This window comes from Rhineura floridana, chromosome 2, assembly GCF_030035675.1.
Source record: "Rhineura floridana isolate rRhiFlo1 chromosome 2, rRhiFlo1.hap2, whole genome shotgun sequence".
Lineage (NCBI taxonomy): Eukaryota > Metazoa > Chordata > Lepidosauria > Squamata > Rhineuridae > Rhineura > Rhineura floridana.
Genome location: NC_084481.1, coordinates 205,096,547 through 205,113,189, shown reverse-complemented (window position 1 = coordinate 205,113,189; position 16,643 = coordinate 205,096,547). Strand labels below are relative to the sequence as shown.

Here is a 16,643-nt window from a genome sequence, read left to right as displayed (position 1 = left end):
GCCTGGCGCCGGCACTACTATCCTTTCGGCGCCAGGTTAAAACCTTCCTCTTTCCCAATGCATTTTTAACTTAAGTTATTGATTTCTTTTTGTTGTAACTGACTTTTGATCGTTTATTGTTATATGCTATATGTTTTTATTGTATTATATTGTGTATTTTATTATATTCCTTGTTGTTCACCGCCCAGAGAGCTTCTGCTAGTCGGGCGGTATATAAGTGTAATAAATAATAATAATAATAATAATAATAATAATAATAATAATAATACCCTAGGTGTGCTGTGCATTCATTAGTGAATTGAAAAGAACTATTTTAAAAGAGACTTTTTTAAACAGGGGAAGGGCTGTAGCTCAATGGTAGGGCACATGGTATGCATGCAAAGGTCCAAAATCCAATCTCTGGAAAAGACTATTGTCTGGAATCCTGGAAAGCCAATGCTAGTCCATGTCATCAGTACTGAGCTATATGGGCCCAAATGGCCTGACTAGGTATAAGGCAGATTCCTTTGTGCCTAAAAGAGGAAAGAGACCCAAGGGCCACAGTGATCCCGAATTTTATTTATGTATTTTATTTACAACATTTACATACTGCTTTATTATAAAAAAAAACCTCAAAGCGTTTTTTTACAATAATGAAATTATTGGCAAAAACAGTTAAAGACAGTTTTTAAAAACATTCAAAATAATAAAACCAACAATGCTTTAAAAATAGAAAAAAACATAATAGCTTCTACATGCCTGGGTAGGCTTGCCTAAACAAAAATGTTTTTAGCAGGTGCCAAATAGGCAGGGATTTCCAAAGCATAGGTCCTGCAAACACTAAAGGGTCAATTTATTACAAGAGCAGAACAAGTACTATGTGGCGCCCATAACATGGAAGCACACCTTGAACTTGGCCTCATAGCAAATTGGCAACCAGTGCAGATTTCAGAGCAGGGGTATTATGTGCTAATATGGTCTCACTCATGTCAGCAATCATGCCACAGCATTCTGCACTAACTGCAGCTCCCAGGTCAGGTTGTGCTGCATGGGGATTTCTGTGACCTTGACTGACTGGCTGCCAGGATTTTTTTAGTTTTGGTTAGGAACTGGTTGTGGGATGCTGAGTTTTCTGCCTTACTCATAGGAATCTTGTGGTTGGTATGGTATTGCATTTAGGAAATCATCACTGTCATTTGTTTTTCTTTTTCATTTGCATTTCATTTACCTCTGACCTCACTCCCTTACATCCATAAAAGCAACAACAGTGGTTCCATGAGCTCAGCTCAACTCTCTAAACCCCATTGATGATGCACCTTGTTGGTTGCATGATGGTTTGTTTCTTGCCTAATAGTGGTAAAAGAGAATTCACATACTGGGAAGTGTGGCTTCAGTTGCTGTTTTTCCCAATGTACTGCCTGTGAAGGTAGACCAAACCATGTGTGTTTTCTCTCTGTCAGTTATTACCCACTAAAATTAGGTTGGCTGTTAAAGTTAGTTTATAGCAGCCCGCAGAGTAGGCAGAAAAGGGTAGAGAGGATAAAAAGGGGCAGAAAATGGTAGCGAATCTTCCTAAATCTTACTCATTTCTCAAACCTCTCTCTGCAGTGAAGGGTCAAGTCTGCAAAGATGTTTGGAGCAGCCACATTAGGGGAGGGTATTCCAAGCACGGGGTTGCCAACCCTCCTTTGAGGGCCTCCTGTAGTTATGTTATGAGGAGGTCCGTTCCGCACACCATAGGCAGAGAGAGGACCTTTAGTGTAGTGGCACCTACCCTTTGGAATTCCCTCCTCTTAAATATTAGTCAGACTCTGTTATCTTTTCAGTGCCTACTGAAGACCTTTCTCTTTCAATAAGCCTTTTAAGTAGAGACCTTATCCCAGTTTGTGTCTGTGTTGAAATTTCTTTTTAATATGTTTTTAAATCTTTTTTAACATGTTTTTAAATCTTTTTTTAAAATATGTTTTAAATCTTTTTTTAAAAAAGATGCTTTTTAAGGAAGTTTTGTTTTAATATATTTTAAAGTTTTTATAATATCTTAAAGTGTTTTTAGTGCTTTTGTTTGCTGCCCTGGGACTCCTACTGGGAGGAATGGCGGGATATAAATAAATAACTAAATAAAATGGATATCTTTGCAGAGGATCCCTAGTCAAGGCTTACCAACAACAGAATCCTAACCATATCTATTCAGAAGTAAGTCCTGTTGAGTTCTGTGGGGCTTAGCCCTTAGTAAGTATGTTTAGAATTGCAGCCTTCAGGGACATCCATCTTTTCTCCTGGGTGCTCCCATCTATCTCTTCAGCACTAGGCTCCTTTTTTCCTACAGTGGCCTTCTGGTGACTGGCCTGGCCTGAGGGCACTTAAACCCTTCTTCCCACTCCCCAGGAAGTGGCCAGGTGTTGTTGTTGTTGTTCTTATTTACCCACCCTTCACCCAGAGGTCCCAGGGCAGGTTACAACACACAATTAAAATAATTAACCTAAACAACATCACAGAAAATAGGGTCGGTCCTAAAAATATACATCTCAGATGTGGAAGGCCAGGATAAAGAGGTGCATCTTTAGCTTTTGCTGAAAGTTGTACAATGAAGCTGCCAGATGCAACTGGCGGAAATATCAAAAGGGCCCCCTCTGCTGATCTCAACACCTGAGAGGGTCTGTGTAGTGACCCAGGTGGGTAGGTGAGCCTTCGAGGCACCAGACTATGAGCAGGGGAAGGGGACAAGCAGCAGGGAGAGTTCTCAGAGCACGCACATCTCAGGCACTGACACTTTGACTTCCCCTGCCTCTGCTCCCCCCCGCCCCCTGTTGAAGTGCAACAAGGGCTTGAAGAGTCTGCCCCTGTGGAGACTGAACTGTTACGTGCACCCCCCATCCCACCACCCACAGTTGAGGTGCTGCCTGCTAGACCTGACGTTTCCCAGCTGGGCGCCCCACAGGTTCCCATGGTTGAGCAGGCTGGCCGCTCGCAACTCTCAGAGGGAGAAGCCGAGAGCCAGCCCCCTTATTTATTTATTTATTTTTATTTTATTACATTTTTAGACCGCCCTATAGCAACAAGCTCTCAGGGCGGTGTACAACAGGGTAAAAACAGATTAAAATACATGTGGGTATGAGTACAATACAATAGAAAACATTTTTAAAAACAAAATTAAGACAAAAGATTAAAATTAAAATAAATGAAAATTAAATTTAAAATGCCTGGGCAAAGAGGTAGGTCTTTACCTGGCGCCGAAAAGATAACAAGGAAGGCGCCAGGCGTATCTCGTCAGGGAGGGCGTTCCATAATTCGGGGGCCACCACTGAGAAGGCCCTAGCTCTAGTTATTGCTCTCCGGGCCTCCCTATGCGTTGGAACCCGGAGAAGGGCCTTCGACGTCGAGCGCAGTGACCGGGTAGGTACATAGCGGGAGAGGCGTTCCGCCAGGTATTGCGGTCCGATGCCGTTAAGGGCTTTATAGGTAAGAACCAACCTTTAAATCTGGCCTGGAAACATATTGGTAGCCAGTGCAGCTGGGCCAGGACAGGTGTTATATGATCAGATTTTTTAGTCCAAGTAAGAACTCTGGCCGCAGCATTCTGCACCAGCTGAAGTTTCCGAACCGTCTTCAAAGGTAACCCCACGTAGAGTGCATTACAGTAGTCCAATCTAGAGGTTACCAGAGCATGGATAACTGTGGCAAGGTTCTCCCTGTCCAGATAGGGTCGTAGTTGGGCTACCAGCCGAAGCTGGTAGAATGCATTCCGTGCCACCGAGGCTACTGGAGCCTCCAGTGACAGGAGCGGATCTAATAAGACCCCCAAACTACGGACCTGCTCCTTTAGGGGGAGTGTAACCCCATCTAGGGCAGGTCGGACATCACCCATCTGGGCAGAGAGCCCCCCCACCAACAGCATCTCAGTCAGGATTGAGTCTCAGTTTATTAGCTCTCATCCAGTCCATTATTGCGGCCAGGCAGCAGTTTAGTGCATTAACCGCCTCACCTGAAGAAGATGAAAAGGAGAAGTAGAGCTGCATATCATCAGCATATTGCTGGAAACGCACTCCAAATCTCCTAATGACCTCACCCAGCGGCTTCATATAGATATTAAAGAGCATGGGGGACAAAACTGAACCCTGCGGGACCCCATATTGGAGTACCCAGGGACTCGAGTAATGCTCCCCAAGCACCAACTTCTGGAGACGATTCTCGAGGTAGGAGCACAGCCACAGCACAGCCACTGCCAAGCAGAGCCTCCAACTCCTAAATCCGCAAGTCGCCCCAGAAGGATTCCATGGTTGATGGTATCAAAAGCCGCTGAGAGATCAAGGAGAACCAACAGAGTTACACTCCCTCTGTCTTTCTCCCGACAGAGGTCCCCCTGTTCGTGCCGGCGGCAGAAGAGGGAATTTCAAGTGTCGTTAAGGAGGAGCCAACATCTTCACGCGAAAACCCAGGCTTCTTAAGGAGGCGGGGGGGGTCTTAGCTGCGTCAACTTCGAATTGCTGCACAGTCATGCTTAGACAGAGTTAGTCAGGGCAAGCTTCTTAGAAAGCATAGCTAAGTGGATGAGTTGTAAAGCTTTTGGTGTAACTGTTACTTTAATAAAAAGAGAGCCGAGTGAGACTCCGTTCCTCAACTTCGGGCAGGACAGTCTGTAGGGAAGGAGGCAGTCTTTCACATATTTGGGAGCTAAGTTGTTTAGGGTGTTGTTGTTGTTGTTGTTGTTGTTATTATTATACCTGCCCTTTACCCAGAGGTTCCAGGGCAGGTTACAACAATTTTAAAATGTAATTAAAACAGTTAAAAACAACCTAAACAACACTTTAAACACTAGGATCTTAAACTGGGCCCAGAAATGAACTGGCAACCAAAGCAGCTGTTTTAAAAATGGGTTATAGGAGCTTTAGAAGCTTTAGAAGGAACCCCCACCAGTAATCTGGCCGCTACATTTTGGACCAGTTGAAATTTCAGGGTTGTCTTCAAGGGCAGCCCCATATAGAATGTATTGCAATAATCCAGTCTGGAAGTTACCAGAGCATGGAGCACTGTGGCCAAGTCTTTTCGGTCCAAAAGGGGCCAAAGCTGGCAAACCAGCTGGAGCTGGAAAGAGACATTCCTAGCGACTGAGGCCACTTGAACGTCCAGTGACAGTGTTGGATCAAAGAGTACCCCCAGGCTGCGGACCTGCTCCTTCAAGGAAAGAGCAACCTCACCCAGAACAAGCCATCTTCCTATCTCCTGGACATTAGAACTCTGGACACATAACACCTCTGTCTTTTCAGGATTCAGCCTCAATTTATTGGCCAATGTCTAGTCCATCACTGCCTCCAAGCACCAGTTCAACACCTCAACTGCCTCTCCTGATTCAGATGGAATAGAGAAGTAGAACTGGGTGTCATCTGCATATTGATGGCACCTCACTCCATATATCCTAATGACAGCTGCCAGTGGCTTCATAAAGATGTTAAATAGCATGGGCCCCCCAAAATGGAACCCTGTGGAACACCACAGGATCATTCCCATCGTGCTGAACAGTAGCCTTCCATAATTTTTTAGAAGCGCCTCTGGAGGTATGAGCGGAACCACTGAAACACAGTGCCCCAACTCTCACCTCCTCTAGATGTTCAACAGTATCAAAAGCCATTGAGAGATCAAGAACGAGCAGGGTCACATTCCCCTTATCACTCTCTTGGCACTGATGTCATCAACCAGAGTGACCAAGGAAGTTTCAGAGGCATTGCCAGGCCTGAAGCCAGATTGGAATGGATCCACGTAATCGGTTTCCTCCAAGCATGCTTGAAGCTGAACCACCACCACCTTCTCAAGCATCCTGCCCAAAAAGGGGATATTTGCTACTGGGTGATAGTTGTTTAACACTTCTGGATCCAGGGAGGCCACAACTGCAGGCCCGGGGCCTCGTGATAGGTCCCAAACCTGATCAAACCAAATCAGATCCCCCAGAAGGCTGAAAATCCCCAAACCAACATGGCTGCAAGGCCACCCCACAACCTGCACCACCCATGAACCACCCAGCGACCCCCAAACTCTGAAGCAATCTTCACCACCCAGCTGATCATGGAGCAAACCAGCTGTGCACAACGCACCCTCCGCAGGTCTCTGTTGCTGTCCCTCACCTCTCCAGCTGCTCACTTGCTCTCCTCGTTCTGCTCTTGACATGAAATCTCTAATGAGACTTAGGGGCGAAGGCCAGAAGGACCTATATACCCTTTGGCCTACCCCTCCCACTACTTGGTAACAGGCTTCTTGCCCATCTTCCGGTTCTGCTGGAAATGCATTTCCCAACGGACAGCTTTCAGAGCTGGCCTGGGGGGAGTGGAGGTGTGTAATTTTAATTTTTATGGTCAATGACAGGAGGTGAATGTACCAATGGGAATTTTCTCTCTTGTAGTCTAAACCAAGAACTAACCTGCTTCCTTTTTCCGCAGAGGGGCACACCACCCAGCCACTCCCCCAATCCTTTCCAACCTTGGTCAGAGATTAGGCACCTGTTTATTTTAGATAACTTCTTTTCTAACTCCCTTGCCTATCTTCTCTTACTTACTTTCACTAATCCAAGGTCCTTGTATCTTTCTTTCAACACCTCTCCACCTGATGGATGTTCCTGTCCTGGCAAAATATGTTGAAACATCCCCCAGTTGTTCAAGAGAACTGTTAAGTCACCCAAGCATAAATCTGATCCTGTCACCTGCAGAATAAGGGTATGCTTGCTTGCAGCAAATTCAGATCCCACACAGTCTCCTTGCAGTCCATACCTCAGTGGTAGAGCATCTGCTTTGCACGCAGAAGGTACCAGGTTCAATCCCTGGCGTTTCTAGATAGGACTGCAGGAGAACCCTGTCTGAGATCATGGAGAGCTGCTGCCAGCCAGTGTAGACATTTCTGAACTAAATGAACCAATGGTCTGATTTTGTATAAGGCAGATTTCCATGTTCCTCTAGGAAAGCTGATATTGAGCCAGCAGGACCTTTAATGTGACTGCTTCATGGATCCTTTCCCATTTGGATATAGCTGGATCTTTGGTGCTCTAGTAGTGAGCTGGCAGACAGTAAATGGACTCATCAGTGATGGATACAACCCACTGAAAAGGTGTTTTGTACCCAAAGATATTAAAATGGGTCAGCAGACTGGTGTTCCAAGAGGCAAATTGGAGAGGTAAACTCCTTTTTACTGGAGGTTGGCTCTTCAGTAAATGTCTTATTAAGTCCCTCCCTTTTTTCCTGGCATCCATTTAAACTGGTCCAGATTTCTCCCACCCACCCTATGATCATGATTTCTATCAGATACTAGGAGACATAAATCCCATCAGGTATAGCAAAGCCACATCATAGTTTAGAGGCCAAATTGCAAGTGGTGATGGACCTAATAATTAAGTTTTTTACTAGGGGCTGTTAATCTGGATTTAGGATAAATTTGTAGATTAGGGATGATATTCAACTAATCGTTGCGCTAGTGGAAGCCAACACAAGGATTCCTGCGAACGCAACAGGATTTGCCTCCCCTCCCCCCCACACCCTGCCCAAATCTATTCTGGAGGGTCAGAAATGCTTAGACTGATGGAATCAAGGCCAGCTCCAGGCTTGCCGGGGCCCTTGGGTACCAGCCTGCCTCGGGTCCCTCCGCTCCCCTCCCGCAATCTGCGGCAGGAGCCACGGATCGCAGGACAGGAGCTTCTGAGCCGCCCGCCATCCCCCCGCTTCACCTACCTTTCTCTGCTGTTTTTTGCGGCTGTGCGCACTGTGCCCACAGGGGTGCCATCAAGATGGCAGCCAAGGTTTCTGTAAGGGGCTGAAGCCTCTGCCATCATCTTGGTTGATGGCATGCACGTGTGCATGCACATTGCTGCCATCAACCAAGATGGCGGTAGAGGCTTCAGCCCCTTACGGAAACTTCGGCCGCCATCTTGATTGATGGCAACCCTGAGCGCACTGCAAAAAACAGCAGAGAGAAAGATAGGTGAAGCGGGGGATGGCGGGTGGCTTGAAAGCTCCTCCTGTCCTGCGATCCACGGCTCCTGCCGCAGATCGCGGAAGGGGAGCGGAGGGGCCCCTGTAGCTCCATGGGCCCTCGGCCAGTGCCCCACCTGGCCGCCGTTTAGAACCGGCCCTGGATGGAATGATCTCTGTAGCCCTACACTGAATACAATCCTAGGATTTTTTTTAACCAGCCTGCCTATGCTTCTGTGTCTTAGGACAACTTGAATAGTGGTTCTGGCAAGCAACTCCTGTTTGCCCACCTTTTAGCAAGCTAACTGCAAGTCTATTCTTTAAGCACTTTATTCTGATCTTCATCGAGGCATGATTCCAAGAATCTTCCAAGATAGAGGTTCAAATGTAAAAGTTGATCCTTGACAGGTTGCTCCAGCTACTCTGCTGCTGCTTCATCAGTACTGGGATTCCTGGTTTTACTGAAGAGTGAGAGAGGAGGGGGAAAAGTGAATTGGGGAAGGTCTATAACTAGATCAGAGTTCATACACAATTTACCAGTTGTGGCATAGATCTCTTTTTTAAAAGAATATTCTGTGGTTGCAATGGTTGTGGTGAAAGCTTCCCCCCTCCAGTACTGTAGCATCTGCAAAATGTCATCCAGTAAAGCTGTTTCAGTGGTGTGCAGCCCAGTAAATCTAGGCTGTCTTCACCCACTCATGCTGTACCAGCTGTGACAAGTTTCCCACCTACACTTGTAGCAGAATGGTTCGTATTGAGCAGGAGGGAGTCTAGTTCCACTCCAAAATTTAAATTATAGGAAGATACTGGAATTATTGTGAGGTAACTGTTTGAGATCTTACCTGGCTTATTTATAAAATGAGATCACCCTATGTATGCCACCCTAAGCTCCTGAGAGAAAGGGCTGGGTAAAAAGTTGCCTTTGATATTACCCAGCAGTTCAGAAGGGAATGTATGAGCAAACAAATGTTGAGTTACACCTGAGCACATTAACCAAGATGTTTTGCCATCTGAGTGACATCAGTACATCCTTCATTCCTTCCTTGGAGCAGGGTGGTGAAGCAGGCCTCTTGTCTGCTGTGATTCAAAGAATTATTTTTAAAAAAATCAAACTTGGATGTCAATCACCTAAAAACTTAGTGTTTTATTTCTACCCTGGGTGAATGTTTAGCAGCTCCAGGTGCTTGTGTTTTAGGACAGAGTGGCCAACATGGTGCTGTTGCAGATGTTGTTGGACTACAACACCAATCATTCCTGACCATTGGCCGTGCTGGGTTGGGCTGATGGGAGTTGGAGTCCACCAACATCTCAAGGGTACCACGCTGGCAATTCCTGTTTTAGGAAATAATTTCTGTCATATCTATTCTTATGAGGCATGTCAAATAGCCTGCCTTACAAATGTTTCCATAATAACCATTTTCCTTTCCAAAATGAATTGATTTATTTGAAGCTAGTTTTGTATCCCACCAAATCTCAGTAAACTTTTTTTATATTTTTATTTTGTACAAGAAAAGTGACCTTTGCAGTGGTTCTAGGAAAACATATTTTATGTGGGAAACTGTTGCATTCTTTTTTAGTGGTTATTAAATGGGCTATACATTATTTTTTCTTACTTTCATGGCATCCATTAATCTATTCAAAACCTATTCCTGGCATTTTCTTTATATTTTTCTCTTTTACTTTTTAGCTTCTGATTCCTCCACATCTTCACCTCTCTCAAGAACAGAATCTCTCCTCCACCTGTTTATGTCTCCTCAATCTCCTCACCCTCATCCCAAATCTGATACCTTTGCCTGGCCCTATGCAACCAATCCATACTGTGACCTCGTTCCTGGGCCCTGCGAACCGTCGCTCTGTAAACTGATTTCCTCTTTCTGATAGGCGTGTTAGTTTGCTCTGTTTGTGCTTCTGATAATCTCTGTAACTGTTAAGCATCAATTGCACTGAAATGTTGTTAATACGAAGGTATTTAGTATTAGTGCCACCTTCCCTTTGGATAAATTTTGATTATTAAAAAAATTAATCATTAGGGCATTTGGAACTGCCAGAGTTTTAGGCTGCAATACAGTATGTTCCTTCAAGTAAGCATTGATAGTTGCAAGTGGGCATGCTATTAAATTAGCCTTGTCTAGCTCCAACAGAGAGCCAGTGTGGTGTAGTGGTTAAGGTGTTGGGACTACGACCTGAGAGACCAGGGTTCAAATCCCCACACAGCCATGAAGCTCACTGGGTGACCTTGGGCCAGTCACTGCCTCTCAGCCTCAGAGGAAGGCAGTGGTAAACCACCTCTGAATACAGCTTACCATGAAAACCCTATTCATAGGGTAACCCATAAGTCGGAATTGACTTGAAGGCAGTCCATTTTATTTCAGTTCCGACAGACTTGAAAGGCTCAAAAATGTTACAACAAGGGACCACTAGGGGGCTCTGTTGCCTCCCTGAGAGCACAGATTAAGTGCTGGCATAAGACACTACTGCAATATTGTGTTAGGTCAGTACCACATGTTACACATCTGTTCCACCAGTCTGTTGTGCTAACACTGGTACCCAGTGCTAACACCATATAACAAGCTGTAGTGTTGTGCCCCACTTCAGAGGCTTAGTGCCAAATCATGACTGGCAAATCTGAAGACTACTACATTATTTGTTATGACGTACCCACAAACTATTCTAGGTGTGCACCAATATGCACATGTAAAATCCAAATGTGGTGAAAACTGTATATTGTGTAGGTGCTGTGGAGTAGGATTAAGGCAGCCACGTCTTGGCTGTGAGCCTGGAGTCATAAGTACGGAAGGGAAGGGAAGGAGCCCTGGGCTCCTACTGGGAGGAAGGGCAAGATATACATCTAATAAATAATAATAATGGGGTGCCATTTTACCTCCCCCCCCTGCTCTCAAGCTTCAACCTACAGAAAGTCTGGTCCCTGGTGGGGCATGCTGATACTTCTTTGTAACGTGCCCATGCCATCACATTATTGTGATGCTGCCTTTGCAAATTAAGCTGTTAATATTATAAGCATGCTCCCAAATTTGTAAGTTTAGCATTACTGATTGATACTGCTTTAACCCTGCCCCTTATTGTGAAGTGGACCATCTCCTATACTGATCCTTGCGTAGAAGGAACTCAGTTCCTTCCACTACTTTTTTTGATAGGTGCTACTTTTATATTGGATTTGTTCTCTTCCATACAATTACCACGTTTTGAAATGTTAAGACCTTTAACTGACAGAATGAAATATAATTGGCATTCATTTTCATTCCTAGACACTCGCTTAAAGACAGGAAGAAAATTATTATTTTGCTCTTGGGGGGGGCTATTATAAATTGGGTTAATCTATTCATTTGAGTAGAGCTGAATGAGTAAAGCCTTGTCCCTGGCACAGAATCAGATGACAGGTGCTAGAAAATAAGTAGCAAAGGAGTGCAAATTAATCAGGTCACAGTGTAGTTGGTTCCTATTTCAAATGCTATTTGAAAGGACAGCAGTTGTGCTTTTATATTAATGTTCATTCTGTTCCCACTTGTTTGTTTAGGGCTGTCTGTGATCCTGGTTCTTCATAGGGGACGTTTAAAAAATATTGCACCTCTAAGAGCTATCCTGCAAATTACACAGGATGAGGTGTTAGGCTAAGCTAGCAGAATTCTGGGCTGTGCCACTTTGAACTGCAGGCCAGGCAGTAAAGTAGCACATCTGGAAGAATGCAGTGCTAACCTTTCTGAGTAGTGTGTTAGTTTACTACAGGAAGTGAGTTTTTTTTTTTAACATGTGGGAGCATACAAACAGTGCAGTCTGAAATGGCTCCATCCAGATAATTGCTGTAAGGGGTAGTTTGGCATTTATTTTTTATTAACTGGCCTCTGATGGATCTGTATCAGAATCAGTATTGAAGTGGACGGGAATGCGGTGATGTTAGCACAATTAAGGTAGAGCAATTACTTAAAAGCTGAGTGCTGATATGAACATTCAGGGAATTACTTTTGCCACAAAGGCTTAAGAAACTGAGGACTGGCTATTACTTTAAATGCTAACTGTTGAGGACGTGTGGTAGACAATATCCTTTTTTAAAAAAAATTGAGCCTCTGTTGAGCATTCTGCTATAATCAGAGCTTGGAAGATTACTTTTAAAAAGTAATAAATTACAGTTACAATTACTTGGCCCAAAAAGTAGTAATTACCGTTACAATTACAATTGCTCTGAAAGTAACTGATTACTTTGCTTTTTCTCAAAAGTAATCACTACAATTACATTTCAGTTACTTTTTTTAAAAAACTCCTACAAGGTGCTGGCCTTGGCTGCTGCACATCTAAGAAGCCTAAAACAATATTAAAAATAAACACACACACACAGGGGGTAGTAGAATAAAAAAATTTATCCATAAGATTAACATAATGGCATAACAGAATCTCACATCCCCCCAAGCAATGAAGATACCCCAACTCTTGAAATCAAATTTTACACTTGAAATGCTTTTATAATATGTTTCTGTTATGTCTCAAAAGAACAAGATGCTCAAAGAGCATGTCAGACAAGGAATGTCTTTTTACAGTCATTGCGTTGCCACCAGTACTGAACAGGCGTTCTACTGCGGCGCTTGAAGGCATGCCTGTGTTGTGCTGCAAAAAACACCGCAGCACCCGTGGAAAGCCATGGAGTGATGACACTTCCCTGCTGGGAGACCTCAGGTACCTCACCAGTTCCTCCTCAGCAGTGTCCACTGCTGACTTCTTGCCCTGGGGCAGAAAGTTAAAGAAGTCATCTTTTAAGTCATCTCCTTCCTGGTCTTTATCTGAAGACTGATCACTGTCCTCATTAAGTACACCCATCTTTATTTCAGCTTTCAACAAGGCTTCCATTGTGTATCTAAGAAAGAGAGAGGATATGTTAACACATATATGTTAGGAAACCATCATCTGCTCTTCATTTCCTGATGCTTGTCGTGTCCCCTGGTTCAGGGTCCAGCCTGAGCCTGATGATGACATGGAAGGTAGGAAGGTGACCAAGTCACTACACTCATGGGGCAGCACAGCAGACCCTTAAGGATTACCTGCAGCAACCCAAGGTTGTGATGAGGAGCCCCAGGAAGAAAAGGCCCAGGCCCTGCCTACCACCTTAAGCCCTCTGATACCTCCCTTGAGACAACATTTCCCTTGGAGTAATCCACCCAAAGGGCTTCCCTAATGTTCTTACTTGTTGGTATGGGTGGTGGCCTGACACGATTCCAGCCAATCTAATTTGAAGCGAGGGTGTAGGCAGGCTGCCAGAAGAAGCCTCTTGTCCTCCCAGATAGCTGCAAACCGCTTTCTTAGGGCTTCGCGCACACCTCTCAGCAGCTGAAAACAGTATGTGTACCTCTCAGGTTTGTTTTCCAGTCCTTCTAACTTGCGGTCCAGATTGCAGAGTGTTGGTAGCAAATACCCCATGAACATGCCGTTCTCCCGTTGCAGGATATCTAGGGACTGGGCTAGTGGCTCCATAATCTCTGTGTATTCCTGTACCACTTCAATCTCAGCAGCTGTGATCCTGGACAAGGAGCAGCGGTCCATTATGGCATGCATTTTTAGTGGCACAGTTGACAGGACCTTATGTAGTTGCTTCAACGCATCAAAGGTGGAATTCCACCTGGTCTTATTCGGTACCTTCAGATACACACCACATTGCGCACGGATATACTCAGCAATCTGGGCTGACTGGTTCTGCTTGGACCACAACTTGCTGCACTTTCCCATCAAGGAACGAAACTGTTTCTTGAAAGGACCAAGAAGACTACTTTTGGAGGAGTCAGAAAGCATGGCGTCTATGTCTTGTGTTGCCACAAGGTTGAGGGTGTGGCTAGCACATCTCTGGTGTGGTGGTAAAACAAAATCCTCTCCTGAGTCCGCAGCTTCTTCCTCTGCCTCAGGTCCTGTGTCCAGGATCTCACAGATAGGCACAAACTCCACCTCAGCCTCCTCCTCCTCCTGGTTATCACCATCATCATAAGAACGTAAGAACATAAGAAGAGCCTGCTGGATCAGGCCAGTGGCCCATCTAGTCCAGCATCCTGTTCTCACAGTGGCCTACCAGGTGCCTGGGGGAAGCCCGCAAGCAGGACCCGAGTGCAAGAACACTCTCCCCTCCTGAGGCTTCCGGCAACTGGTTTTCAGAAGCATGCTGCCTCTGACTAGGGTGGCAGAGCACAGCCATCATGGCTAGTAGCCATTGATAGCCCTGTCCTCCATGAATTTGTCTAATCTTCTTTTAAAGCCATCCAAGCTGATGGCCATTACTGCATCTTGTGGGAGCAAATTCCATAGTTTAACTATGCGCTGAGTAAAGAAGTACTTCCTTTTGTCTGTCCTGAATCTTCCAACATTCAGCTTCTTTGAATGTCCACGAGTTCTAGTATTATGAGAGAGGGAGAAGAACTTTTCTCTATCCACTTTCTCAATGCCATGCATAATTTTATACACTTCTATCATGTCTCCTCTGACCCGCCTTTTCTCTAAACTAAAAAGCCCCAAATGCTGCAACCTTTCCTCGTAAGGGAGTCGCTCCATCCCCTTGATCATTCTGGTTGCCCTCTTCTGAACCTTTTCCAACTCTAGAATATCCTTTCTGAGATGAGGCGACCAGAACTGTACACAGTATTCCAAATGCGGCCGCACCATAGATTTATACAACGGCATTATGATATCGGCTGTTTTATTTCAATACCTTTCCTAATTATTGCTAGCATGGAATTTGCCTTTTTCACAGCTGCCGCACACTGGGTCGACATTTTCATTGTGCTGTCCACCACAACCCCGAGGTCTCTCTCCTGGTCGGTCACCGCCAGTTCAGACCCCATGAGCGTATATGTGAAATTAAGATTTTTTGCTCCAATATGCATAATTTTACACTTGTTTATATTGAATGGCATTTGCCATTTTTCCGCCCATTCACTCAGTTTGGAGAGATCTTTTTGGAGCTCTTCGCAATCCCTTTTTGTTTTAACAACCCTGAACAATTTAGTGCCGTCAGCAAACTTGGCCACTTCACTGCTCACTCCTAATTCTAGGTCATTAATGAACAAGTTGAAAAGTACAGGTCCCAATACCGATCCTTGAGGGACTCCACTTTCTACAGCCCTCCATTGGGAGAACTGTCCGTTTATTCCTACTCTCTGCTTTCTGCTTCTTAACCAATTCCTTATCCACACGAGGACCTCTCCTCTTATTCCATGACTGCTAAGCTTCCTCAGAAGCCTTTGGTGAGGTACCTTGTCAAACGCTTTTTGAAAGTCTAAGTACACTATGTCCACTGGATCACCTCTCTCTATATGCTTGTTGACACTCTCAAAGAATTCTAATAGGTTACTGAGACAGGACTTTCCCTTGCAGAAGCCATGCTGGCTCTGCTTCAGCAAGGCTTGTTCTTCTATGTGCTTAGTTAATCTAGCTTTAATCATACTTTCTACCAGTTTTCCAGGGACAGAAGTTAAGCTAACTGGCCTGTAATTTCCGGGATCCCCTCTGGATCCCTTTTTGAAGATTGGCGTTACATTTGCCACTTTCCAGTCCTCAGGCACGGCGGAGGACCCGAGGGACAAGTTACATATTTTAGTTAGCAGATCAGCAATTTCACCTTTGAGTTCTTTGAGAACTCTCGGGTGGATGCCATCCGGGCCCGGTGATTTGTCAGTTTTTATATTGTCCATTAAGCTTAGAACTTCCTCTCTCGTTACCACTATTTGTCTCAGTTCCTCAGAATCCCTTCCTGCAAATGTTAGTTCAGGTTCAGGGATCTGCCCTATATCTTCCACTGTGAAGACAGATGCAAAGAATTCATTTAGCTTCATCGTCACTGGTGCCTGCAGCTTCCACTGGTTCTTTGGCCATGAAAACTCTGAACGCTTTCACAAAGTTGGAGCCATTGTCTGTAGTAGTGCACATAACTTTGTTGTGGATCCTGTACTGCACATGTACATCATGCAGTGCTTTTGAAAGGACATTGTATGTATGGCGCCCCTTCAGACGCTTACAAGCCAAGGCCCCGACCTCACGTTTCAGGGTAGTTGGGTTGATCCAGTGGGCTGTTACCTCAAAGTAACTCTTCTTGCCATTGGTCCAACAATCTGCAGTGGTTGCTATATATGCCACAGCACCCATTCCGTTTGCAAGAGTTTCTCTCATGTGGCATGCTCTCTTCTCAATTCTGTCTCTCAGAGTCTTGGCACATATGATGGTGAGATCTTTGGGGAGTCCAATGCGAACCAGATTAATGAATGATGGTTTGTCCACAGTCTGAAGTGGTAATGTCTCCTCTACAATGAAATCAATGATTCTCCTGTCGAGATTGCTCTGGGTGACAGGCTCCCTGCCAGATCCCCACCTCTCAAGGGTTGTCTGCTGCTGCTTCAGCATTTTGGGAGGAGGGGTGTCATGCATTGGTTCAGGAAGGCCACGTCTCCTTGCCTTTATTGCTTCTTCAATTGCTCTCAGCTTCTCAGGGTGTGCCCTCTGAGGAAGCAGAACAAAGCATGAATCCAAGAAAAAATGGAAGAGGAACTTCACAATTTAAACATAAATAGACAATGGACACTCTTTGAGGACCAGCATGACAAAGGCTTACCTCAAAATGTTTCTTCACATTGGATGAGGAGGAAACAGCTGATCTCAGAGTTTTGATCCTTGGAAGGCAGTAATTGCATCGTACAACAACATTTTTCCCACTCTGGCTCACAAATGTACAAGCTT

At 44.9% G+C, this 16,643-nt stretch overlaps 1 protein-coding gene across 8 annotated transcripts in view; it reads left to right on the top strand.

Annotated features, from left to right (window-relative positions):
• TTC7B (tetratricopeptide repeat domain 7B) overlaps window positions 1-16,643 on the top strand; it is a 178,621-nt gene that overhangs the window by 114,519 nt on the left and 47,459 nt on the right. For 6 of the 8 annotated variants that reach the window (XM_061611948.1, XM_061611949.1, XM_061611947.1 and 3 more), the window contains one exon: window positions 9,613-9,780. The exons of the other annotated variants lie outside the window; for them this stretch is intronic. In XM_061611948.1, coding sequence (XP_061467932.1) covers window positions 9,613-9,780 — 168 coding nt within the window. The remainder of the gene's footprint in view (window positions 1-9,612; window positions 9,781-16,643) is intronic. 8 annotated transcript variants of the gene reach the window in all.